This window comes from Neltuma alba, unplaced genomic scaffold (assembly GCF_004799145.2).
Source record: "Neltuma alba isolate B1F8T4 unplaced genomic scaffold, ASM479914v2 tig00011239_pilon, whole genome shotgun sequence".
In the NCBI taxonomy this organism is placed as follows: Eukaryota; Viridiplantae; Streptophyta; class Magnoliopsida; order Fabales; family Fabaceae; genus Neltuma; species Neltuma alba.
In genome coordinates, this window is record NW_021635958.1 from 51,479 (window position 1) to 77,914 (window position 26,436).

A 26,436-nucleotide genomic window follows, 5' to 3' on the forward strand; every position below is an offset into this window, starting at 1 on the left:
ATGTTATAAGGAATTTAAATATTTTATAAAATAACCAAGAAACATTATTGATAATTTGTTTAATTTACTTATGAGAAAAATAATGTTATAAGGAATTTAAATATTTTATAAAATAACCAGGATATCAAATATAAATTTATTACTCTTCATTTAGATTCAAAATAAAATCAGTCACAACTAACTAGCCATTTATGCAATTGCAACGATAGTAGGAGTAAGTAACAAAAGGGAAAGCAGTGCCCCCTGCTCTTAAATCAATTTTTTTTTCCTTTTGATACAAGAATGAAAACAATATTTAAATATTCACGTCAATTATTAAATTGTGAACATATAAATAGTGTTACTAAGTTCATATTCTTCTTTTCTTAGCCAATTTCACTTGTACAATTCACAATCGTCAAATACCCAACTTCTTCTAGTACTAATATGGTGCATTCATGATTCAGCTCGCCTCTTGCTCCGCCGTTTCGCGCCAAGACTCCCCGCCCCCTACCTGTACTTACTGGATACCCAGACAGGAAATTCGAACAAGTCCGAATGTCCGACGATGAAATGGGCGCCTGCGGCCGAATGGCCCCGACGCTCCTCTTGCTTTAGTGAGACGGTGCGTTTGGTGATGTGCACAATGCACATCATCACCCTGCTGAGTCCCCAAGCTGGACGGACCCCTGTTTACCGGGTCTCCCTTTAACGCCCACAATCGGTTTAGTGCATATATAGGACGCACAGCGGCCTCCGGAGAGCGCCGAGTGTGAGCTCCGAACTTTCGCGTTCTTCGCGAGGAAAGCTGCCAAGTTTCCCCCTTATATAAGAACCTTGCTGCTGGTTTACTCCTACCACTTGAATGTCAGCCACGCAGAGGATCCTCTGCGCTCTTTCTCACTCTTTCCCTCGTTCACTTCCTCCTATTTCGTCTTCCTCCTCCTCTTTCAAATCTCCGCCTATTCTTTTCCTTCCCTTCTCTCGTCATTACAGGATTTTAGCTCGTTCCGTGCTTATCTCTCCTTCACCAATGCCTCGCAATCAGGTTTGTAATTTGCCGCTGAATCTCTCTCGATTTTCCGGTGTGTGCTGTCTTCTAAATGCGCTTTCATTGGTCTTGCACTTGTTATCGCGTTGGAATTGTTGAGGATGATGGTTTGCTTTCGATGACTGGTCGGTGTTTGTTCTAATTGCGGTGAAACATGTTTAAATGATCCGTGGTGGTTTGTTTGGTGGCTAAAGCGCCTTCTCTTACCATCCGTCTGTTATTGCTGCTTATAGTTTAGTATTTGAAATTTGTACCGTTTCTTTGTTACTGAACAGTTTTGAGCTGTCATGTGCTATATAATGTCGAGTTGTTGGTTTTCACTTAACTGGAGCTCATAATTTACAAGTAGTATCGAATATGCTTAAGGTTACGAGTTTTATTTAAAATTTAAATGGACTATTAGTGCTTTCTTGATTTATTTTAATTTAGCCCATGTTTCTTCGTTTGTAGGGAGCTGGTCGGCACAAAGAACCAAAATCCAAAGAGAAACCTGAACCTGACAGGATTTCATCGGCCACCGCAGACGCGACAGGTGCTGCGGCTGAAGCTGTTACTCACAGACTGGCTGAAATGCGTATTGCTGAAAACAGCGGCCAAACCGGTGTTACAGCTGCAGCCATACAGTTTGGAGGCGTCCAACCTGCTTGTCCAAAGACAGCCTCGAAACCCAAATCCTATGGAACAGTGAGCGGAGCCACAGTAGATAAAGTTGAAGCAGAAGTGGCTTCAACCAAAAATAGTATTGCTGCTTTGAGTAGGAATAATCTGATAGAAAATTTTACAGTGGACAACTCCGCATACTCACTTGCTCGTATAAGAGCTACTTTCTACCCCAAATTTGAAAATGAAAAGTCAGATCAAGAGGTATATTCCTTTTTCATATTGTTTCATTTCTAATTTTCTCTTCTTTGTTCAAATTTTTGAACTATGTCATGTACACATTTGAAGCAGTTTCCTCATGACCTTGGTCTTCAAACTATATGCTCACATGGTTGCATTCTGCGGAATTTTACCGACAAAGTGATACAGTTAATGAGGAAGCTTCTGTGCTGAGTTAGGCTTTCTGGAAAGGATTCTAGATTGTAGAGAGGCTGAAAGAAACAATTTCGAAACATAATTTATCCTGTCCAAGTATTTTTCTTGGCAATTGAGGATTCTTTGTTGACTTTCATGCCAAACACTCTATAGAATGAAAGCTGAAATAAATCTCCAATTACTGAAATTTTCCCTAGCATCAAAAGCACTCCTCCAACCATAAAAAGAGTCCTTGTAGATGCAGCTACCACAGATAGCTAAGCCTAGATTCTTTGAAGTGACCTGTATGACCCCATGATTATGATCTAGTGTTGCATATGGTTATCGTTCCTTTGAAGCCATCTTATAACCAGAAAGTTTAAACGATCTATAAAAGATTTCATTTCATTTTTTTCCTCCAGATTTTGCTCTTATTTTCCTTTGGTATTTTTTCCATTACTGCAAATTGCATTACTGTGTACTCTGAGATCATTTTTTTCCCCTTTCAGGCAGGTGACCATGCCATTTTATGGAATTGTTACTGATTTATATTGTTATATCCCTGCAGATCAGGACAAGGATGATTGAGATGGTATCTAAAGGTTTGGCTACATTAGAGGTATTATAGTGCTTAACTTATTTTTCTTCGTCAAATTGGAAGACTGTTTAAGTTTCTTTAACTAAGTTTCAAGAGTAACAATAAAAGTACCTCGTGGATAAACCTCTATTTAAAGAATTTTCTGTGCTGGTCTTAACTGAGCTGATCTGCAGGTCTCACTTAAACACTCTGGTTCCCTTTTTATGTATGCTGGACACAAGGGAGGAGCTTATGCGAAAAACAGTTTTGGAAATATGTATGGATGATGTCTTACCTTTATAGCTTTACATTATTATTTAGTTTTATGTTTCAAATTCGGTTTTTGTTTGCCATGATGGCCATGAGATAACTTAGCATATGAGAATTTTTTTATGACATGAAAATTATTTTATTCGAAGTAGAATACTCAAGTACCATTCCCATGGCGGCCAGTTTCTATACTTACATTGATTCAGATGCAGAAATCATTTTGCCAATGGAGTTTTGATTGATTAGTATTTATGAGAGTTTATTTTATTTTTTACTGGTGGGGTGATGTTTATCTATGTTTAGGATAAGTATATTTGTTAGGAGCTTTAGTTATGTTAGAACTGTGTTCAATTTACAACTTTGGAGCCCACATTCTTATAAATAGGAATTTTTAGACTATTCTTTTATCCATCCTTTTCTTATTAATTAAATTCATTCGTAATATTCAGTTGCGTTTAGAAAGTTCACTAAGAGCTTCCTATTGATTATATACTAAATTGCTATCAAAGCTCGAATTCAATCTTCCTATGCTACATTTTGGGATTGCATTTTTTCCTCTAAATCCTTATCTTCACGCCAAACCTTACCTTAGTTTGTTGTGCCATTTTCCAATTTGAATAGAGTAGCCGCAAATATCCCTGAGCATCCAATAGATTGTGGAAAAGAGGAATGGAATTTGATTGAGAAAAAAAATGCTAATTTAATTAAAGATGAGAATTTTTACTCTCAAAGTCTACCAGCTCTAGGAGAGTCTCCTACAACACAAGGATTAACCAATGAATTGACCACTTATGCTACACTTAGGGAGTGATTGTTCATAATGCTAAAACCAGGAATTAGGATTTGCCTAATCAAAGCAATAATTCTCACAGGAGTGGGAAAATGTCGGTGATTATGTGTCCTACTTCATAGCTGGTGTGGCTGTGCTCTCTTCCCTACTTTCCCCACTTCTTTGCCCACCCACTCGTGATCTTCCTCATCCTTTTCTCTATGTGGCCTCTTTCTAGTAGAAAGAGTTCAGAATGGATTTCTTATCCGTATCCCCTGATCATTGCTATAACTGCTTGTTTTTAAGTTTTTGGCCATCGTTGACTTGCACAAAGAGCTTTGATTTTAGGGTGTCAATCCACTGGTGTGCAAAAAGCCTATTTTTGTACTTGTGACGCTTTCCACTTGCTGCCTTAAGGTTTGTGTGTGACAATCATCCTTGTCACCCAAGATGGATTTCTCAATAGTTTTGTGATTTCTCAAAAGGCTTCTTCTTGCTGTTGTATCCTTATTCATTATTGACTAGAGTTTAGCAAGTTTTCTGAAGGCTTCTTATTTATTCTACGCCATATATATCGCTGCATTCTTCAAATTATTTTGGTTTTTGAGAATATATTTATAATGTTATTTTGTCTGGCACAGATATACTGCTGTGGGTGTATTTGTTCTTGGACGGATGTTTCATGAGGCTTGGGGCACTGAAGCGATGAAAAAGCAAGTTGAATTTAATGAGTTTCTTGAGGTGATACTCTAAAAAGCAAAATGGAGATTAGATATGTTAGCATGCCATAAGATTATTCAATATTCATATAAGCATCTCCAAGGATGAAACTAATGAATAAAAGTTGAAAAGAGACATCTCCACTCTAAATTTCACTTAACTATGCCCTGCGAAAGCTTCATATGACATGACATGACATGTCTGCAAATTCAGGGATTAAGATGTGACTGGGGTCTAAGATCTGCTAACCAAACTGTGGATTTAATTTTACATTTTATCATGGAAACTCTGCTTGCCCGATTGGACAGTACTTTCTGTGATAAAAATTGTTTTAATGTGAAATTTATATTCCTTTGCTTCAACAATTGCTTGTTGATCAGAATTTCCTTTAATTGCTCCTATCTCTTGTATTTTTGTTCTATTTTCTTAGTCACTTGTGAGATCGAGGATCAGATATTTTATAATGATTAGCTGGTGAGATGTTTTGCATTCCTTTTAACACGTAGGCTTATGACGATTTTATGGCCTGCTTTTCTTTTTCTTGGAACTTGACTTAGTTGCAATTTCTTTTTGGTTGATGTTTCTTCTCACTCCTTCTGGCATTTACTTTTGTGCCTATACGTCCCTCATATTCAATGACTTTGCCTAGAATTGTTTGTAAACCTTATCTCTACTTTTTGTTCTAGTCATCACATTTGACTTTTTAGCTGAGTCATGTTTAATGGACCTTATTATTATTTTGTCTTTCAGAGAAACCATATGTGCATATCGATGGAACTAGTAACTGCTGTTCTTGGAGACCATGGACAACGTCCTAATGAAGATTTTGGTAAAATAAATTTTCATTTGATTGACTTAAGGAATTCTTGATATTTTGTTCCATTTGGTGTTCCTTTTACTTAGATTTTAGCTTAATCAGTGAAAAGAATTACTTTTACATTTTGTATAGGATTTTAGTTGAGGTCAGGTCATTGGTTGTGGTTATCACCATTATTGTCAAACTCATGAATATCACCATTATTGTCAAACTCATGAATCAACTCGGTTGATTTTGTGAGTTGGCGATTCTATTGAAGAAAAATTAGCTGAGTTGCTCATCAACTTGCAGCATTGAAGACTTGCATGTGACTGGTTGAACTCATATGAATATTTTTGACTCAGTCACAAAGTCAATGAATGAGTGCAAGTTAAATTCATTAACTTGAATTTGGCTAAATAGTTGCCCCAGAAACTGAAAACAAGGGATTGATTTGCTCTAGCACTACCATCGCCATGAAAGCTTCTTGTTATTAGTAACAACAACAACAAGCCTTATCCCACTAGGTGGGGTCGGCTACATGAATCACACGACGCCATCGTGCTCTGTCAACAACCCAATCCTAATAACAAGCCTTCTTGTTATTAGTAAGCAAATATATATACACACACACACATATATATGATATGATATGATATTCTAATAGGATTCTAACTTCAACATAATAGCTCAGAGTCCAACACCTTTGATGCTAGCTGCAAATTATAATTTAAACATGTTACAAAAATATTATTTAATAATAGGAGGCCAAAAAAGATAAAAGATTATTTTGTATAATATGTTTATTTAAACTATTTCAATATACATTATATTAAAATTTCTATATTAAGTATTATTGATAAAAAAATTACCAACATCTAAAACCAGTATAATTTAAATACATTTTTATTATATCATATTATATTTTGACTCCATAATTGTGCATTTCAAAAGTATTATTTTACATAATGCAGCATAAATTTTAGTCATTGTATATATATGTTTCATTATGTTTTTTGTTATTTGAAATTACTTCTATATAAGTTTTAATAGCTACATATTAACATTTATCAATGAAGATAAACCCTCTTGAGTTTACATTATAAGTTTACCTTTTCTTTATGAGTTCATCTAATTTCGCAAGTTTGACAGTCTTGGTTATGTTATTTTTTGAGATTCAACACATCAACCCTAGATTTAGATGCTAAATTGTTGGCTTGCAGACGTAGACAGTGAACTATGATTGTAAGTATAATTGCAAATTCCAAGTGTTGGCGTGTTCAAAACTTTTATTGTTTGTATCAGACAGACTAAGAATGCGATAGATCTCCTGGTAGCTGCTGCAGTCATCTGATCTGCAGTGTTTACTTTTGGCGTAATTGAAAGCTTGCATATTTTAGACTTCTCTGTTGTATTTGAAAGAACTGATGAAATTTTTGATGTAGCATTTGAGTTACTTGTGACATGTAATATTCTACTCCTTTTAGTAAGTAAGGCATGCTTCCAGAAACTGTGGTTTTCAAAATTTATCTCATGCTCAGTATTTTACAGAATCCTCTGTATATAATGATTCATTATATTTCTTGATGTGAGCAGTGGTAGTCACAGCGGTCACTGAACTGGGCAAAGGAAAGCCTAAGTTTTATTCGACTCCTGAGATAATTGCTTTCTGCAGAAAATGGCGCCTACCTACAAATCATGTGTGGTTGTTTTCTACAAGGTGAAAATTTAGGAGCTGCATTGCTTTATGTTGTAAGCTAGACCCGTTTTTCTGTGCATTGTATGGAATTTAAGGAATGACTTGCACTATTCATGCTTATAAATAGTGTCGCTTGCCACAGGCATGCTTTTTTGGGCATCACACAGCTTAAAATGTAACAACTTATTCTCATATGCCTCACAAATGCTGGCATACTCAAATGATTAGAGCAGCATTTGGTGTTCTATTTCATTTCTACTTATACCCGGTTTATATAACATTTGACTCCCTGTCTTTCATCATTAATATAATTGGTTTTTGTTTCTTAATTATTATGTGATTAAACTTGTCACATTTTTGGCATCATTTTTTTCTTTAAAATTTAGTAAGTTTTATGGGTCTTGGGATTAGTCAGATTTTATATTGTGGTCTAACCTTTTGGCCACAAGCATTGTTTTGGACAATCAATGGGTTGTTTGGGTCATTGTTACATTATCGTTTCTGTTTGCTGGTGCAGAGCCTATAGTCTTGCATTCTTTGGACAAATATTTGTTTACATAGTCATTATAACACAATTTCTCGTTTTCCATATGATACTTGCCGTCAAGATACTTATTCTTATATTATAAAAAAAGTTTGAGTCTTTCCCTCCATTATTTAAAGCAGTACATTTTGATGTGGATTTTTCTTGTCAGATTCAAGTCCGCCAGAGCATAAGGAATTTTTTATTTTGCTTTTCTCTAAATGTAGGAAGTCAGTTTCATCCTTCTTTGCTGCCTTTGATGCCTTATGTGAAGAGGGTACTGCTACACCTGTCTGTAAGGCTCTTGACGAAATTGCTGATACATCCATACCAGGTATGGTTTTTAAACTTAACATGCTTGATGAATTTGACCTTTGTGTCTCATGGTTTCATAAATCATACGTTTGAAAGGCTATTTGAGGACTCTTTTCCCCTATAAATCATTTTCACAAGTTCTCGCTTTAGCCATGGTGACTGAGAGTGTAAAGCAATTAAGTTGGCATTGCGGTGAAGAATATGAGAAATCTCTGTAATGGACTATGGTGCTTGGATGTTTGTAAAATGACACTCCAAGACTGCTGGGCCATAACATAAATCACGTTGAGTACCTCTGTAATTGTTATGTGTGCTATGAACACCGTACTGCAGCGTTAGTACTCTCATTCTTTCCCTTTCTCACCACCAATATATCCTTGAAGTCATTGTCCACTAGTTTGTAATACCAATATATCCCTGAAGTCATTGTCCACTAGTTTGTAATTTCTTCATTTTCAATACCCTACATAGAGGGACAAGGTTTCTTCTTGTTGTTGTTTGCTTATTTTCATGTTTCGAGTATCATGGAGGGTAATGACTTGGTTTACAATTTTATTTTCATATTTTTCTGTTTATATTTCATCAGAAATTCTTTTTTTGGTCTTCGAATTTCATGTTGGGAAGTCTCAACTGACGGACTGGTTCCCTTCTCATGAGCCATTAATCAAATGCGCTGCTTTTATACTTGTTTAAATAAACGCAGGTTCAAAGGATCATGTAAAAGCCCAAGGTGAAATCTTGGAGGGTCTTGTGGCCCGTATTGTTGCTCGGGAGAGCTCAAGCCATATGGAACAAGTTTTAAAAGAATTCCCTCCTCCTCCTGCTGATGGAGGCATGTTTCTTACTCTTCTTATGCAATGTGTGCCTGTTATTGTGTCATCTACTTTTCTGGATCCTTGTTCTCTGTTGTTCGTCAATATTAATTTTATGTGAATGTTATCTGACCTTTTAACAAGGTATCTTGATAAGTCAAAGGTGGGCATCACGTAACCAATGTTTAGTCAATATATGTCTGTAAAATATTTTTTTTTCTCTGAAAAGAAAAATTGTGATGTGATGATGAATAAGGTGCTTCTCAGTGCTCAAGTGCACATTGTTGACTAGGGTTTTACAAGTGGTAGTCAAAATAAAAATTGCAATTCGGATTTTGGACTTTGTAATGAATATTTCTTTTTCCTTTAGTTGGCCTTGATTTTGGACCGAATCTCAGAGAAATTTGTGCTGCAAATAGGTCCGATGAAAAGCAGGTATATCATAAACTACATTATCTCCGTTATTTAGTGGAGGCCATTCTTCTGCATTGATTTAGAAAATTTTTGAGATAATTTGGTGATTTGAATTTGCATTTGGATTGCCTTTGCAGCAAATAAAAGCCCTTCTCGAGAGTGTTGGCAGTTCCTTTTGCTCAGACCACTCAGACTGGTTTGGGCCTGATGGTGCTGATGGTCACTCAAGAAACGCTGATAGATCTGTTCTTTCAAAGTTTTTACAGGCCAATCCTGCGGACTATTCCACTAGGAAATTGCAGGTCAATCTAGACTCATGACAATTTTTTATTTATTTTAAATTGACCATTATAATATCCGTGCACTTTTTCATTTTTCATATGGTAGTCATTATCTCATGTTTTTCAATAAAATGGTCAAATCATTTAGTTAATGACATGTTTTCTGTCTTATAATTTCTTATAAAAAAAGTTGACATGCAGTCTCTTTCTCGCTTAATTAGTGATCAATTATTGTTATCTTCCTATATATCTAGTTTGGAAAGATCTCCAATGCTCGAGAAGTATTGCCATTTTGTTTTGCAAATGTGTTGCCTCCTTTTCTTGGGTTTCATTACATAGTGATAGCTTCGATTTAAATCATTTTCAGGAAATTGTTCGGTTGATGAGAGAAAAACGCTACCCTGCTGCATTCAAATGTTACCATAACTTCCATGAAGTAGATGCTATGGCACGTGATAACCTTTTCTACAGAATGGTTATTCATGTACACAGTGATTCTGCTTTTCGACGATACCAAAAGAGATGAGGTCTTGTTTTAATCTGATTATCTCCTTGATACTCTGGCTCAGTTTTATAGACAAGAAAAGAAATACCTTCAAGACCTTTTTCATTTTTGTTTTCATGCTTTTGTTTTGTAAATCTTGAGTTATAAAAAATTTCACAATTTCAGGCATAAACCCGGATTATGGCCACTATATCGAGGTGAGTATTATGCGTTTTTAACATCTACATCTGTATTTACAATTGACACATCAGATTGCAGGCCTTTTTTCCCCAGTCATTTGTTTAGAGCTTGAAGTTTTATCGAACAAATGTGAACATTTGTATCCTAAAGTGTGTAGATGACATAGGCCATCGTATTTGCAATAAAAAATTCTGAATTTTTCAGTATATTGTGACAGATGCTGATCAATAAAATATTAAAAGCAAGTGATATGGTCATTTTTGGGATGAATTGATGCTTTTGACTAAACTGAGCTTGGCTAAGTAGGGTTCTAATTGTGGGAAGTTACTTTGAGGTTAATGCCATGTACTGTTATGTGAATGCATAGAGATACATGTCAAAGACTACTATGGCTCAAAAGGTTAAATGTCAAGTGAATTATAGTTTTTTTATAACTTACAATCTCTAAAATGCTGCCTCAAGAAAGCCTTTTGGGTTTTAGGTCTCGACAAAACACAGTCCTATTACACCTCTTGCTGAAAATTAATCTTAATTGAGAAAATGAGGGATGACGAGGATTGAATCCTTAATAATTTAGTCATAAAGATTTTGATACAATGTCAAATACCACTTTTACCTAAAGGCTGAAACCATTAAGTGAATGCCTAGGAATAATTTTATTATAATCCATAATAAAAATTTCCTTTCTAAGCTTACACTGAATTAAAGAGTTGAGAAGATGGCTAATTGATCCTCGGATATTTCTTGCAAATTTCAGCATGTTACAAATTTTGGACTTTTGAGTGAAAGCACATTTTCAGACTTAGGTATGAGACAGTCCTCTATGATAAACTACTATCAAAATTTACCTCGATCCTTGGGACTCTTATGCCTAATTTATTGACAGATTGATGGTGTACCATTCCCATATAAATTGGGGGTTTATTTTTCCTTTGAACTAATTTTATTGAATCAGCGCAATACTTTCTTAAAAGATGAGAGAGATTCAAGTTCTCAAGTTACCAAGCGATAAAGCCCATCCTAGCAATAGAAAATAAGCAGCTAAAACATGGGAGATAAACGCCAGCTAATCCTATCTGAACAAAATAAATAATAAAACTGGAGAAGATCAAACTACATAAAAGAAACAACAACAATGAGTGGAAATATCATATGCTTGGACATTTTCTATTGTTTTTTTTCCCCCCAAACAATTTTGAATTTGCAAAGCTAATATATGCTGTTTGTGGTTAAATGTTGTGATACTTCACAATTTTTTTCAGGTTTTTTTGTTGATATCAATTTATTCAAGGCAAACAAGGAGAGATCTGGTGAAATCTCCAAGAGCAATGACAATGTGGTTGAAAATGGCACCAGCACCTCTGGAAATGACTTTGCAGATGAAGATGCTAACTTGATGGTCAAATTGAAATTTCTTACATATAAGGTACATGTCCTTGCATACAATCTTCTGAGGCAAAGACAAAGTTGGTCAATTTATGAAAAATGGTTTGGAACTGTTGACTTAAAAACTTTCAGTATATCTGAATGAATTTGTCTAAATCCTATTTATTTTGTCTGAAACTTTGTTCCGTATTATTTTTTTCCTTCTTCAAAAAGTGGGGAGGGAGAAGCAACCCCCCCCTAAAAAAAAAAAAAACTGTAGAAGGTAACAACTCTAGAATGCTGAAATAATTCTTCTGTATATTCATTGTATGATTCGGTCAAATATATACACAGAGGAGATGTACAAGGCCGATCAATGTGGCCTGATTTCATGCGATTACAATCAGCGTAAAACAGGAAATAATATCCCTAAAATCTTCTACCCATATCTACAATTAAATCGCTATATCTTCTCCTAATAATCCGCAACATATTCTACACTCCCCCTCAAGTTGGAGCATAGATATCAATCATGTCCAACTTACCTATGAGAAATTCGAATTTGTCTTTGGGAAGTCCTTTTGTGAGGACATCAGCAGTCTGCTCCCTTGAAGGTATATACCTGAGATCAATCAATCCACCATCAATCTTTTCTCTTATAAAGTGTCTATCAATTTCCACATGTTTCATCTGGTCATGCTGGACGGGATTATGAGAGATGTTGATCGCCGCCATGTTGTCGGAGTAAAGTTTTATAGGCAGGTTTACACCTATTTTTAGCTCTTCAAGCACTCGCTTTGCCCATATACCCTCACAAATTCCAAGGGCAATGGCCCTAAACTCTGCTTCAGCACTGCTTCTGGCCACCACATTTTGCTTCTTACTGCGCCATGTGACTAAGTTACCCCAGACAAATGTGAAATATCCCGAAGTTGATTTTCGATCATCCTGATCCCCTGCCCAATCTGCGTCTGTGAACATTTCAATGTTCCGCTGGCCATTTTTCCTGAAGAGGAGACCACGTCCTGGTGAACCCTTTAGGTACCTTAGAATTCTATACACCTCATTTAGATGTTTCTGTTTTGGGTCATGTGAGTGTTGGCTTACCACACTCACAGCAAAGGCAATGTCTGGTCGTGTGTGAGATAAATATATCAGTTTTCCCACCATTCGCTGGTATCTTCCTAGGTCAACTGTCTTTCCTAGGTCTTCATCATCCCCAATCTTGTCTGTACGTATGGGGGTGTTACTTGGCCTACACCCCAACATCCCGGTTTCTTTTAGGAGATCTAGGACATATTTTCTCTGTGAGATGTAGATTCCCTTCTTTGATCTAGCCACTTCCATTCCTAGGAAATATTTCATCTCTCCTAGGTCCTTAACCTGAAATTCCTTACTTAGAGCCCCCTTGATACGATCAATCTCTGATAGGTCATTTCCTGTAAGCACGATATCATCCACATATACTGCAAGTACTGTGATTTTCCCATTTAGATGCCTGAAGAACATAGTGTGATCACTCTGTCCCTGTTTGAATCCTTGTGTCTTGAGGACACCAGTGAACCTTTCAAACCATGCTCGGGGAGACTGTTTCAGTCCATACAGTGACCTCCTTAGTTTGCACACTTGGCTTGCCTTTCTTCCAGGGAATCCTGGGGGTAACTTCATATATACTTCTTCCTTCAATTCACTATTGAGGAAGGCGTTCTTTACATCCATCTGATAGAGTGGCCAATCTAGGTTTGCTGCCAGTGAGAATAGAATTCTGATAGTATTTAGTTTTGCCACGGGTGCAAATGTTTCTGTATAATCCATGCCGTATACTTGAGAGAATCCTTTGGCTACGAGTCTCGCTTTATATTTGTCAAGGCTGCCATCTGCTTTGTATTTTAGAGTGAACACCCATTTGCATCCTACTGCCTTTTTTCCTCTTGGTAGGTCAACTATATCCCAAGTACGGTTGTTCTCCAAGGCTTTCATTTCTTCCATAACTGCTTGTCTCCATTCCGGATGGGCCAGGGCTTCTTCTATGTCATTTGGGATTCTGACATTATCAAGGTGAGAGACAAAAGCACAATATTTTGATGTGAGGGCCTGATAAGAGACGAACCTCTCAATTGGATGTCTAGTACATGTTCTGGGTTGTTTCCGGACTGCAATAGGCAGGTCAAGATCATTTTGTTCCTGTCTCTCTGTAACCTCTTCTCTTTCATGTTGCATTTGGTCAGGACCTGCTTCTGGTTCGGATTCATGGGTTATTTCAGTAGCCTGAGGAACAGTACCTGTCTTGTGTCTCCGTGCATAGGTTTGTATTTGTTTAGATGTGTCTCCCCTTAAATCAGGAACCTCCTTATTACTTGTGGGTATTGGTTCACTCTCAGGATCTTCAAAGATAGGGAATGGGTCAAATAGGAGCTCAGTGTCAAGTTTTTCAAGTTTATGGCCTAAGGTTTCTTTATCAGTCTGAGATTCACTCCAATGCTCCCCTTGAATTGAAGACTGGGAGTAAAACGGAGTGGTTTCATGAAAGGTGACATCACATGTAACATGAAGACGTTTGGAGTTAGGATCGTAACATTTGTACCCCTTTTGAGTGCTAGAATAGCCCAGGAAGATGCAACGGATGGCTTTGGGATCAAGTTTGTGATGGTGATGGAGGTGAACATAGGAGGTACACCCAAACACACGGAGAGGCAAGGTATTTTCCAAGTAAGGGAGGTTGTAGTGGGTGTGAAGGACCTGCAGGGGTGTTTTGTATGACAAGGGTTTACTAGGCATCCGATTGATGAGGAAGGTGGCAGTGAGGATGGCATCATCCCAGTGGTATTTGGGTACGTTGCTACTAAACATGATGGCTCTGGCAGTTTCTAGGATGTGGCGGTTTTTCCTTTCGGCAATGCCATTTTGTTGGGGTGTGTGTGGACAGGTACTTTTATGGAGGATGCCATGTTCTTTAAGGAAGGATGACAGGTTGGTGTTGAAGTATTCAGTGCCATTGTCAGTGTGAACAATCTGAATTTTTGTTTGAAATTGTGTGTGGATCATGTGATAGAAGTCAACGAAAGTGTGATAAACATCAGTCTTATCTTTCAACAGGAAGACCCAACTCACACGGGTGTGATCGTCAATAAAACTTATGAACCATTTTGACTGTGTGCGATTTGGAACACGAGCAGGTCCCCATAGGTCACTGTGGATAACGGTGAAGGGTTTGGACGCACGATACGGAACACTTGTAAAGGAGGTACGATGATGTTTAGCACGTTCACAAGCATCACAGTAAAATTCGAAGCAATCTTTATTAGAGCAAATAGAAGGGAACATTTGAGTCATATAATGAAAATTGGGATGTCCTAACCGTTTGTGCCATAACTCAAAGTCACTAGCCCTAGGGAGAGACACTTTATTACAAGAGCTAACACGGTGATCAACACAATCATCCAGGTAGTAAAGACCATCAAACTCCTTAGCAACGCCAATCGTCGTCCCCGTCAACAGATCCTGAAAAACGCAATAAGTGGCAAAAAAATCAGCATGGCATCTTTCTTCTTTCGAAAGTTGACTCAGATAATAGATTGCATTTCAAGTTTGGAACATGTAAGACAGCATGCAAAGTGAGTGTGGCAGATATCTTAATACTCCCAATACCAGCAACTACAGAATCAGAGGCATCAGCAATTTTAACCGGTGGTAAGGATGTGGTAGGCGTATAAGAAGTGAAGAGAGTGATATCATCAGTCATATGATCAGACGCTCCAGAATCAACAATCCAACAGTGTCCAGAACTCATACCTTTGATTGTGGCTAAAGCCTTAAAAAAGTTACCTCGTTTAACTACTGTGGCAACCGGTGGCTTTCTAGGGTGTTGATTGTTTTCTAGTGCAGCAAGACGTTCGAGGATTTTGCTCAATGCATCATCAGGGCGACCTGGGTTTGGTGAGGCAGAATCCTCACTTCGAGATGCTTCAGCTACATAACCACGGCCTTTTCCCTTCCGGGGCTTCCAATCAGCTGGCTTTCCATGGAGATCCCAGCATGTATCTTTGGTGTGGCCCTGTTTGTTACAGTGCTCACATGTGGGTCTCTGTTTGGTATTGCTATGGCGTTGATCAGCGGAGCGAACGGCAAGTGCAGAGGGTTCTATGGTGGGAGGCCGAGGAGTGGTGTCAATTTTCATCATAACCTTCTTACGGGAGTCCTCGCTTCTTAGTATGGCAAAGGCCCCACGAACTGAAGGGAGAGGATCCTGGCTTAAAATACGGCCTCGGATATCATCAAAGGCAGGGTTGAGGCCAGCTAATAGTTCAAAGAGGCGCTCCTTTTCAAGCTTCTTTTTATTGTTGGCAGCATGGGAGGCACAGCACGGACTGTCGTCACTAATGAGGTCTAATTCCTGCCAAAGGGTAGTTTTGGCAAGATAATAATCCCCTAAGGAGAGAGACCCTTGTTTTAGGTCCCACAATTTTGCTTTGAGGTCAAACACCTGGGACGCATTCTATCCATCCCCGTAAGCTTCACGGACGGCCTCCCACATCTCGCGCGCAGGGGAAAGGAACATAAAGCATCGCTTGAGCGCCGGAGCCATGGCATTCACCAACCACGAACAGACCATAGCGTCCTCGGTTCTCCAGATCTTCACGGCTTTCGCATCGGACGACGGTGGGGGCGGCGAGTCACCAGTGATGTGCCCGAGCTTGCCACGACCTTCAAGGGCAAGTCGGATCGACTGTGCCCATTCACGATAGTTGTCGCCGGAAAGCTTCTCCGGGACGATCAGAACGGTTGAGCTTTCGAACCCAGCGAGTACAAGGCGCGATGCGCCACTAACAGAGGAGCCTCCTGTCACCGGCGACGGGTTCGGCTCGGGCTGGAGGAGTGTCTCCTTCTCGCTGCCAGAAGATTCAGTCATCATCGTTGTTTTCCCTCACGATTGCTCTGATACCATGTAGAAGGTAACAACTCTAGAATGCTGAAATAATTCTTCTGTATATTCATTGTATGATTCGGTCAAATATATACACAGAGGAGATGTACAAGGCCGATCAATGTGGCCTGATTTCATGCGATTACAATCAGCGTAAAACAGGAAATAATATCCCTAAAATCTTCTACCCATATCTACAATTAAATCGCTATATCTTCTCCTAATAATCCGCAACATATTCTACACTGACTAGGAGAAAACCAACTGTGATTGATCTCTTTTAAACTAGTTTCAGTTTGAACACTTTTAAATAAGATTTTGAAACCGCCTACCCTGTGCCTAGTTAAAATCAGTGTCTCTGGAAGAGTCAATGTAAGCAACTTCCTTTTTACAAATTATTACGTGCCCTGACTTTAATAATCTTTTTGATTTCTTGCCTCCTTTTATATCCTCTTATGATTGCGTTAGACTTGCTTTCTAGAAATATATATCTGGGAGTTCTTTAAGTTTTTTCATTAAAAGAAGAGTTCTTGAAGTTTTGCTTATTAGAAGTGGCTATGCAGCTTATAATTGTCTTATGTTTGATACCATCTGCTTATGTTCTTATCACCGTATTTTTTTCCTTTTTTTTTTTTTTAATTATTGTTCCAGTTGCGAACCTTTTTGATTCGAAATGGTCTGTCTATTCTATTTAAAGAAGGTCCAGGTGCTTACAAGGCTTATTACCTTAGGTATGTAGATTTAAATTGTGAATGATCTTCCTTGACGTTAAGGTATATATTGTTTGTTCTGCTCAATTTTCCTTGATAAATGGAACAACGAATAATTCCCTGATTACACTATGTATTTTTGAAATAGCCTCGTATTGGTGTTGGATCAAGACAGATGCCCGTTCTAAGATAGGCAATAAGGCTCATTAACCTTAAGTCTGCTTCCTAATGGATAAAGTGTATATATCGTTCATTTTGCTTTATAACGGTGTGAGCAATACTAAGCAGGATTTTTATAGAAAGACAGAGATTTCTTTAATTTTGAACTTAATTTATAGTTCCTTATACATTAGAAAATATGTTCAATTCTTAAGCATGTTAATCATATGCGTATGTAGTTCGATTACCTCCAGAGCATGATGCTGTATGTAGCTCCTTAAATGATGTTGAAACGGGGAAGGTGGGAATTCTGACATCTTACCTACTTTGATGGCAATTTTACTGTTATAGAAGAGGAAGCGATGTGCTGTTTGCATGCTAGCATCACCAAAGCTTATATCCTAAACAACTTTTTTAATGTTACAGGCAAATGAAAATTTGGGGCACTTCTCCTGGAAAGCAGAGAGAACTCAGCAAGATGCTTGACGAATGGTAATGCCTTAATCATTCTTCTGCTTGAATCAACATTGAAAGAGGGAAAAGGGGAAAAAAGAATCCTGTATGAGCTATAACTATATTTTTGGCTTCCGCTTAGACTCCTCACTTTAAAGCTATATTTTATTAATGAAAGGAAAATTGCAAAACAATTTCCCTAGCTATAGCAGGGCATGGGGCAGCAGATGAAAAATTCTTCTCTCTGTTTACAGGGCTGTGTATATAAGAAGGAAATATGGAAATAAACAGCTCTCATCATCAATATATCTTAGCGAAGCTGAACCTTTCCTTGAGCAGTTTGCAAAACGCAGTCCACAAAACCAAGCTTTAGTGGGTTCTGCTGGTAATTTAGTGAGAAGCGAAGATTTTATGGCCATTGTTGATGAAGGGCGCGATGAAGAAGGTGATCTTGAGGTAGAGCGGGAAATACCATCACCAAAGTCTAGTACATTGGCTATGAACACTGTTGCAAAACAGGACGGGTTGATTGTATTTTTTCCTGGTAAGCAGTTTACCAACTTGCTTCAGCCATATTTAACGAGCTTATTGGAATTCCCAACAGATAGATTTTTATTGCTTAGCCTCCTCACTCTATGATTTTCAAGATTAACATGTCATTTATAGTGGCTGGAACTTGAGAAGTATAAGAAGGATTTCAATCGATAACATGTCAAATAGATCTTCACTAATAATATTGCGGATGAACTGACAGAAGACTGAATGGGAAGAATTTTTTTTTTTTTTTTAGTTGGAGAGCATAGTGCTAGGGATAGAAGATGGAATGGCTTATCTGTGTGGAATCACAGGCTGGTGCAGGCATCAGACATATGGATAGAGAGTCATACGGCCTGGCTATATAACTAAACATAGACTCATGGCCTGGCCATGTACTCTGGTGAATATAGACTCTTGGCCTGGCCATGTACTCCTCTGGTGAAAAGCAGTTGGTTGTGTTTGAAACTTCTAGTTTTGTATTTTTTAGCTTCTTCATCTTTCCTGTTTGTTTCCTATTATTTAGGCCAGGAGGTTAGTGAAGTTTGAATTAAATTTTTTTCATTTTATTGAGATAGGATAAGCTAGCCTACGGTTGAGCAACCTATATATTGGTATATTCCATTCTTCATTAAACAAGAAAATGAAAAAAAGCCCCCTTTGCAGTAGCTCCGTGTTTCTTCATTTTTAATGGATTGATGAATAAATGGATGGATGGATAGCGCTAAGTTAACCAATTTCTGCGTCTAATGATGCCTGCCCTCCCCTCAAGAACAAGAATTTGGTGTTAACTCTTCGTTCCTAGATTTTCTGGTGCTTGTGTTTGACTGATCAAATTAAATAAAGGCGCCTACAGCAAGTAAACTAATTCTATGAGCTAACATTTTTTAAGCAAGGCTCAGTAAATTAACTTGCTGAAGTTAAGGAAACTGAAATCCCAGAAGACCTATTTGCTTCATACTTTTTAAATAAGCCCTATGTTTGTGGTTTAGATCAACCCTTTGGACGAAGTTCTTATGAATGTAACTTAGACTCAACAGATCCTGGTGTTGATGTAGCTTTTTGTCCGTGATGAGCACACTATTTTCCATGTTTTTGCATATGATTCTCACCCTTGTGGATACCCATTCGCTTCTAAACTCTTTTGTTTGTTTTCCCTTTCAGGAATTCCTGGATGTGCTAAGTCTGCTCTTTGCAAAGAGTTGCTAAATTCCCCAGATGTATTTGGGGATAACCGACTAGTTCATAGTCTTATGGGTGATCTGGTTAAAGGTAAGTTTTATTAAGAAGGCATATTAGAAATGATAGTTCTTGTTTATCATATAACTGTCATTTTCCCTATCTACAAAAGTTGTAAAGAGAGATGATGATGAACATTAGTATGTGTTGATCCTGCCTAGAGACCAGTTATACTTTCTATTGAGATTCAGTTTTATTATACCTATAATGCCTCAATAATTAGGTATCTTTATCCAATTCACTTCCTACTCAATAACTAATATGTGCTTGTGTGGCATATCATCAGCTAAGTATTGGCCGAAGGTGGCTGACGAGTGCAGGAAGAAGCCTTATTCTATAATGCTTGCTGACAAGAATGCACCCAATGAAGAAGTTTGGAGACAAGTTAATGCTCTATCTATTATCCATATATGGTTTATTTGATTTAGTTCTTTGGGTTGTGGGAGGAGATGTAATTTGATAACTTTCATGACAGTATGATGCAAGTTAAAGAGGGGTCTTTTCTTTGTTTTTACCCATCTTTTGATAATAGTACTGGAATATTTACTTCATTTTTCTCAGTGGAACCTTACAGGGGAGGTTATCAATTCCATGTTATCAACAGAATGATAAATAGAATTATGGTTGATATATAGACTGATACCATATGCAATTATGTTTTTGTTGTTGGAAATTCGTTTGTTTCAGTTGGGGGGCATGCTTTACAATCAATTGAAGGATTTATTTGCTGATTTATTTTTAGTTATTCACTCTTAGTGCTAGGACTTGTTTTCTAAATTTTCCTCTCATCAACCATAATTTTATCTGCTTGTCAATATTGTTTTACATTGACTAAATCTTACTTGTCAAATATGCAGTTAGAAGACATTTGTAACAAAACGAGAGCCTCTGCTGTTCCAGTTGTGCCTGAATCTGAAGGTTATATTGGCTGCAAATCCCGGACTTGTTTGTAATGACTGTGCCTGCTATTAATGCTTCATAATGTAGTTTTAGTAATCATATCTCCAAGTGAAATCTGTTTGAAAGCATTTGGCTGTCTTCTTATTGCGGATTCTTTAGTAACTTGAGTGAACTGAGTATATATCTTGATTAGAAATCTGAATTAACGAAAAATGCAATGTTGGAGTCTGTCGGGCTTGACTTGAGGATGCTTGTCTTCTCATTATCCTTGTTTACCACGTGACATATTCTTTGTGATTTAAAACGGATCCTTTCCTTTTTTGGGTTCCCCTTGTCATGCAATGTGGTTTATCATTATGTATAATTTTGCCTTTTATCTCTCCTGTCTGTTTCCTTTCTTGGAAAGTACTTCTGCCTTCTCTTTGTTAGCCACACTCATTATACATATACCCACACTTCAAGATGGAAATATATGAATCAGAGCACAGTACAAGTCCGCCTTTTTAGGTTTACCCGTCTAGTTCTGGTAAAAGAAAATGCATTTGATTTGGCCTGGTCATGATTTAAAGTGTCATGCCATATGATATTGGTAAATTATCATCCCTTCCTGAGAGATGATCAAATTATATGATCCTTCATAGTATTTTGAAACCGAAAAAACTTAGTTCAAGTTACTTGTATCCATTATGTCAAGTTCTTCAATCACATATAGTCATGTATTCTTTTTTGTTTGATGTAGATTTATAATCAAATGCTAATATTTCAAAAATAGGATACATGGCCGTGTGTGATTGGAGAACTTGACATAATAGATATAAGGAACTTGATGCAAGTATTATCCATTTGAAAATATATACTTACCTCCCTGAGACCACAAGATAACCAAAATATCCTCAAGAATATTATTGATTTTGTTTATCATTTAAAAATGTATTTTCTTAAACTTCTATTTCAATATTTATTCATCTTAGAAAGCAAGAATTTATATTTAATGCGAATGTTATTCTTGAAATCAAAATATTATATTTTAGATTTAATATTGAAATGAGTTTTTTTTGTTTCTAAGATATTTTCCAATCAAATTGCTTTTACATTTTTCTGAATTTTAAATTCACCATTTTATACTGGTAAAAAATAATTAAATACTTGTTGTATTATATAATAGTTACAATGGTATTTTGGTCAAAATAAATGTAATTACAGCTTATTTGTAAGGAAGATTAGTATAATGCATCTCAGCAGAAGGGTGTGTATATTTTCAAGATAGATGAAACGACTGTAATTTTGATATCTCTCAAGTGCTGGAGAGAAATTTACTCCAAGATATTTCATGAAGCTCATGATGATAGTTAAGATTGGCTTCTAGTTTAATTTCATGTTATTTAAGTATGCTTCTCTTTATGTTGTTTTCTTCAGGAACTGACTCAAATCCATATTCCCTTGATGCATTGGCTGTTTTCATGTTTCGAGTGCTTCAACGAGTCAACCATCCGGTATGCTTTGTTGCCTCACTGGATATACATTTTATTCATAACTCTCCAGAATTACAATTACCTTATAAATCTTTGTGTTTTCTTCAAATTATTTTAGGGTAGTCTTGACAAAGCATCTCCAAATGCTGGTTACGTGCTGCTAATGTTTTATCATCTTTATGAAGGCAAGGTAGAGCGTTTCTGTTTTGCATTCAATTTTGAGCTATTTTTTGTTTACTAGAAGAAACCCTCTGCAATTGCAGAGGATAGTTAAGAAACTTAAATCAGCTGCACACAGCCTTAAAAAATTTAATAACTAGTATTTTTCATTGTAGAAAAATAGTAGAAGAAAATTATATTTTTAATTCATGTATTGATGCTTTTCAGAGTCGTCGAGAATTTGAGGGCGAATTAATTGAGCGTTTTGGCTCACTTGTCAAGATGCCTTTGTTAAAGTCAGATAGGTACTTCCTTCCTATAATTATTATTAATACTCTTTGTAGTCTGTTCATCATGATTCATGTACTCTTTGAAGTTTAACAGCCACAAATTGTTTGTTCAACATATGTTTGTCTTCCGTTCATCCCTTGTACATTATAATTATTTCTTCCAACCTGGAAATTTTGATATATTTAGAGATAAGAAATAGGTTTAGGCAAGGACAGAAAATGCCAGTCCTTAGTTCTAAAGGGTGTGTAAGCTTTAGGGTGACTTTGTCAAAATCCAATAGTGTCACATTGGGTAATATGGAATGCCTGAGTTGGGTTATAAGTTTGGAGGCTATACCTTCCTAACATTCTAGTTTTGAGGGAGACGATCTCCTATAGGCTTTTAACAACGCTATCACAGCTGGAGCTCTTTCCTTCACACATCGTAAATGGAAAGGTTGCTGTTAGTTTTGAGGGAGGTATATTGATCACTGGTATCAGTAGCATTGTAAAATTTGTCAGGAATGCTTACTGCATGAACTATAATTTTCAAGTTTGTTATATTGCAATGACTATCTATGTCTGTCGTTACAGTTTCTTATAGCTGCTGTAGGCTTTTCATATTAAAGTCTCTCTTTGTGATTACATCTTTATTTTTATGAAGATACCCAGATCAAACTTTCATTGTAAATGAAGAACTCTGTAACAATCTGAAATAGATTATTCCATACATAATTAGAATTCATTTGTTTTCCCCCCCAAATATGCAGGAATCCCCTTCCTCAGCAAGTACAGTCCATTTTGGAGGAGGGCATAAATCTATATAAGCTTCACACCAAGAGACATGGCAGGTCAATGTTATGGTTTTTCACTTGCATAATGTGGAAATAATGACATCTCCATTTTTCCCGCTGTTCAATGGAGAATTGTGAATGCTTTTAATATTTTTCTTTAGTTAACATATGTTAGGATGTGACAACATTAGAATAAATGCATATACTGAGATACCTCTGTATTTATTCTAGACCAGTAACAAATAGTTACTTTGTACAAATGTAATTGTTTCATCTGTAAAAGCACTAAAAAATTCTTGACTTGCCTATAGTATGAAGAGAGCAGAATGTCGGAGGAAGGCATTTCTTTGCCTCATTCTGCTTTCATCATATTATGAGGATGTTGCTGCCTATCAGCATGTATTTTTCGCGACTGTAATCTGAGCTGCAGCAAGAACTACTTTTCTGCCCGTATTTTAAAATGTAAACCTTAGCCTCACATTTATACATCTATCGCGATTTGAAATTAAGTTGGTTTTTGAAGTCCGCAGATATTTCAGGTTTGAGATATTTCGGTTTTTTTTTTTTTTGGGGGGGGGGGTGTGGTGTGGGGGAGTCTTGAGATGTTCTTCGTAGAGTGTTCAGTTTTTTTAAGCGTTAATACATGGCTGTTTTCCCCCATGATTCCTCAAGGTTGGCTACAGTGCACTGAACTTTTTTCTCCCATCATATAATTGAAGCATGTGTAGCATCATGCAATATCATTTATTTTAATTATTGGCTATTGATGGATGGCTACGGATTAAGCTACTTTAGACCCTGCCTTTGGGATTTTTAGTTCAATGTTTGAGATTACAGAAATCTTAAATTGATCACTATTGTAACAGATTAGAGTCTACCAAGGGATCCTATGCCAAGGAATGGACCATGTGGGAGAGAAAATTACGTGAGATTCTTTTTGGAAATGATGAGTATCTTAATTCAATTCAGGTTGGTAAATCTTCTTCTTCTAAAGTCGTAAAAAAGAATCGTATTCTAAAATGCTATTGTTTTCCCTGAACATCTGCAGGTTCCATTTGAGGTTGCTGTCAAAGAAGTCTCAGAACAATTAAGGACCATTGCCAAGGGTGATTATACGCCACCGGACACTGAGAAGAGGAAATTTGGATCCATTGTTTTCGCTGCGCTCAGTCTGCCCGTTACAGAAATTCAAGGAGTCCTCAAGAATGTAAGTGAAGTTTCTTCTCTTTTAGTTGCCATTGATTCTTTTTCCTGATGTGTTGATTGAAAACTTTGCTTTTGTCAGCGTTCTTTATTTTCTATTTTTATTTACTATCCTTTAATTATGTATCAAAGGGCATTTAGAAGTGAAAAATGTATGCTCATGTCAACTTTATTATTTAAAAGTTAGCCCGCATGTTTTGCCGTTAAGGTGGTAGCTATGTCGGTGCTTCTTGATTGGACCCCCCTCCTCCTCTCTCCTTACTGGGACCTGAATTGGATCATGTGTTGAGTTCCGTTTTCTGAGAAAGAAATGAGTCACTGTGGCAGATTTCTTTATATATATATATATATATATAAATTCAGACGAGCAGTCTAAATAGAAGTTTCACTGTAGAAACACTACCAATGTATACAAGATGCAACAACAAAAAATTTCAAGCCCACTTGCCCATTTGTCCCCTACCCCCTTCTTGTTTTTCTTGTCTGCACCTACTTTCAGTGCAATACAGTTTTTTTCCTCGTGTTTCTATGCCACAACATGCAGCCACCATTCACGGTATTCACTCCCTACTGATATCGAACTTGAAGAACAGACGTAAGTCATAACAATATAGAAATCAGGACCCTTGTCTGATCTATAGTATCTATTTTAGGATGCCTCAGCTGCATACATCACTGCACTTCCACCTGACGCTCATCGTTAATGATACATATGCAGATAGCTTCGAGTGATCCTTCAGTGGAAGCTTTTCTTAAAGGCAAGCATTTAGAGAATCTGCAGAGAGCCCACGTGACTCTTGCCCACAAGAGAAGTCATGGCGTGAAGGCTGTTGCGGATTATGGCGCGTTCTTGCATGAAAAGGTGCCGGTGGAATTGAAAGCTTTGCTCTTCTCAGACGAAATGGCTGCATTTGAAGCTTGTCCTGGCTCACTGGAAGGTGAAAAGATAGTTTCCAAAAATGCATGGCCTCATATCACTCTGTGGACTGCTGAAGGGGTTTTAGCCAAAGAAGCCAACGCGTTACCGGAGTTGTTTAAGCAGGGCAAAGCATGTCGCGTTGACTTGAATCCTCCCGTCGCCGTAACTAGCACAGTTGAGTTTTTCTAAGCCTCTTTTTGCTATTCATTCCTTTCTTGAAAAATAAGAAAGAATAGAATAAAAATACATGCTCGTGCATAGCAAAACCAGATGAGTAGACTTGCACTGGGTTTTATAGAGAATGGTGAGAGTTGATGGGGAAAAATTTTGTAGGAGCCAGCATTTTCTCCTGTGTATGCGGCACACATACATGTGATGTCTTGTTGCCCCCGGAGTTATCTGTTCGAAAACATTTTATTCTGATACAGCAAGATGTAAAATAATATCATCTAATTATTTCACTTTCGTCTTTAGATGAATTCATACCTGCTTCCTCGATCCAGGGCCTACGCTGTGTTTGGAACATAACTTTTCTTTTCATGACAGCTTAGTTAGAATTCTCATAGTTGATCTTATAAAAGTATTCACAGATCGTCTATCAACAAATATATCGGTAGTAGGATTTGAATTCATAATTTTGAGTTATGAACAAACTCTTTACTGACTAGATTAACTCTCTTTAGTTAGTGTAAAAAAAGATATATTATTTATAATATTTGATAGCTACGAATAATGTACTTTCATTTCTCACACTTCTTGCAGCCTAGATTACCCAAAAGTTTGGCAAGAAAGCAAAATTGTTTGAAAATTAATAACGTCTACTCTTCTGGTTTTATTTATAAGACAGAGAGAAAAGATATATTTTTGTCTTATTTATATAATATGAGAGAAATATTTTGTATGGATGTATAATTTTACTTTTTATTTATTATTGTATTAATTTTGTTTATATGAAGTATAATATATATTAAATAAAGATAAAATTGGAAAATAGTTGAATTTTAAATAGGAGTTAATAAAGTTTAAAGGTTTTTTTAATTTGTGTAAAACATGTGGAAAGTGATTTATAAATAGAACTAAAAAAGTATATATATTTATAAAATCTTATACAAGGCTATAAGTCATATGATTTACGCTTCATAAGCCATAGGGCCTTACTCTTTACCTCAGCCATGAATAATATCGCCTTTATATACGTTGCGGTTTTCGCCCTCGTCGTGACTTTATGGCCTTGAATTTAAAATTTTTTTAATTCATATACTACTTCCACTTATTAATATAAAAGTTAGTTTAACTTTTAATTTAAATATAAATATAAAGCCTCAATTTATTTTGTCTTTTATATTCATTTATTACCTCTGTAATAATTATATATGTTAAATATTTCATTAAAGAGTAGTTTTAGCTACTCAATAATAAGAGTATTTTAGA

The 26,436-nt window shown here is 36.8% G+C and overlaps 1 protein-coding gene across 1 annotated transcript; it reads left to right on the forward strand.

Moving 5' to 3' along the window:
* The first annotated feature begins 796 nt into the window (after positions 1-796).
* On the forward strand, positions 797-25,488 carry LOC114762688 (tRNA ligase 1). Its single transcript, XM_028952229.1, has 27 exons — positions 797-1,027; positions 1,481-1,894; positions 2,613-2,663; positions 2,816-2,898; positions 4,302-4,401; positions 5,131-5,209; positions 6,773-6,896; positions 7,626-7,732; positions 8,417-8,545; positions 8,896-8,960; positions 9,077-9,241; positions 9,588-9,736; positions 9,879-9,922; positions 11,168-11,331; positions 16,846-16,925; positions 17,490-17,555; positions 17,771-18,060; positions 19,215-19,322; positions 19,576-19,673; positions 20,147-20,207; positions 21,606-21,682; positions 21,780-21,851; positions 22,049-22,125; positions 22,860-22,940; positions 23,750-23,852; positions 23,932-24,090; positions 24,805-25,488. Exons 1-27 carry the CDS (start codon positions 845-847, stop codon positions 25,192-25,194), a joined length of 3,519 nt encoding a protein of 1,172 aa, XP_028808062.1. The 5' UTR covers positions 797-844; the 3' UTR covers positions 25,195-25,488.
* The last annotated feature ends 948 nt before the right edge of the window (positions 25,489-26,436 follow it).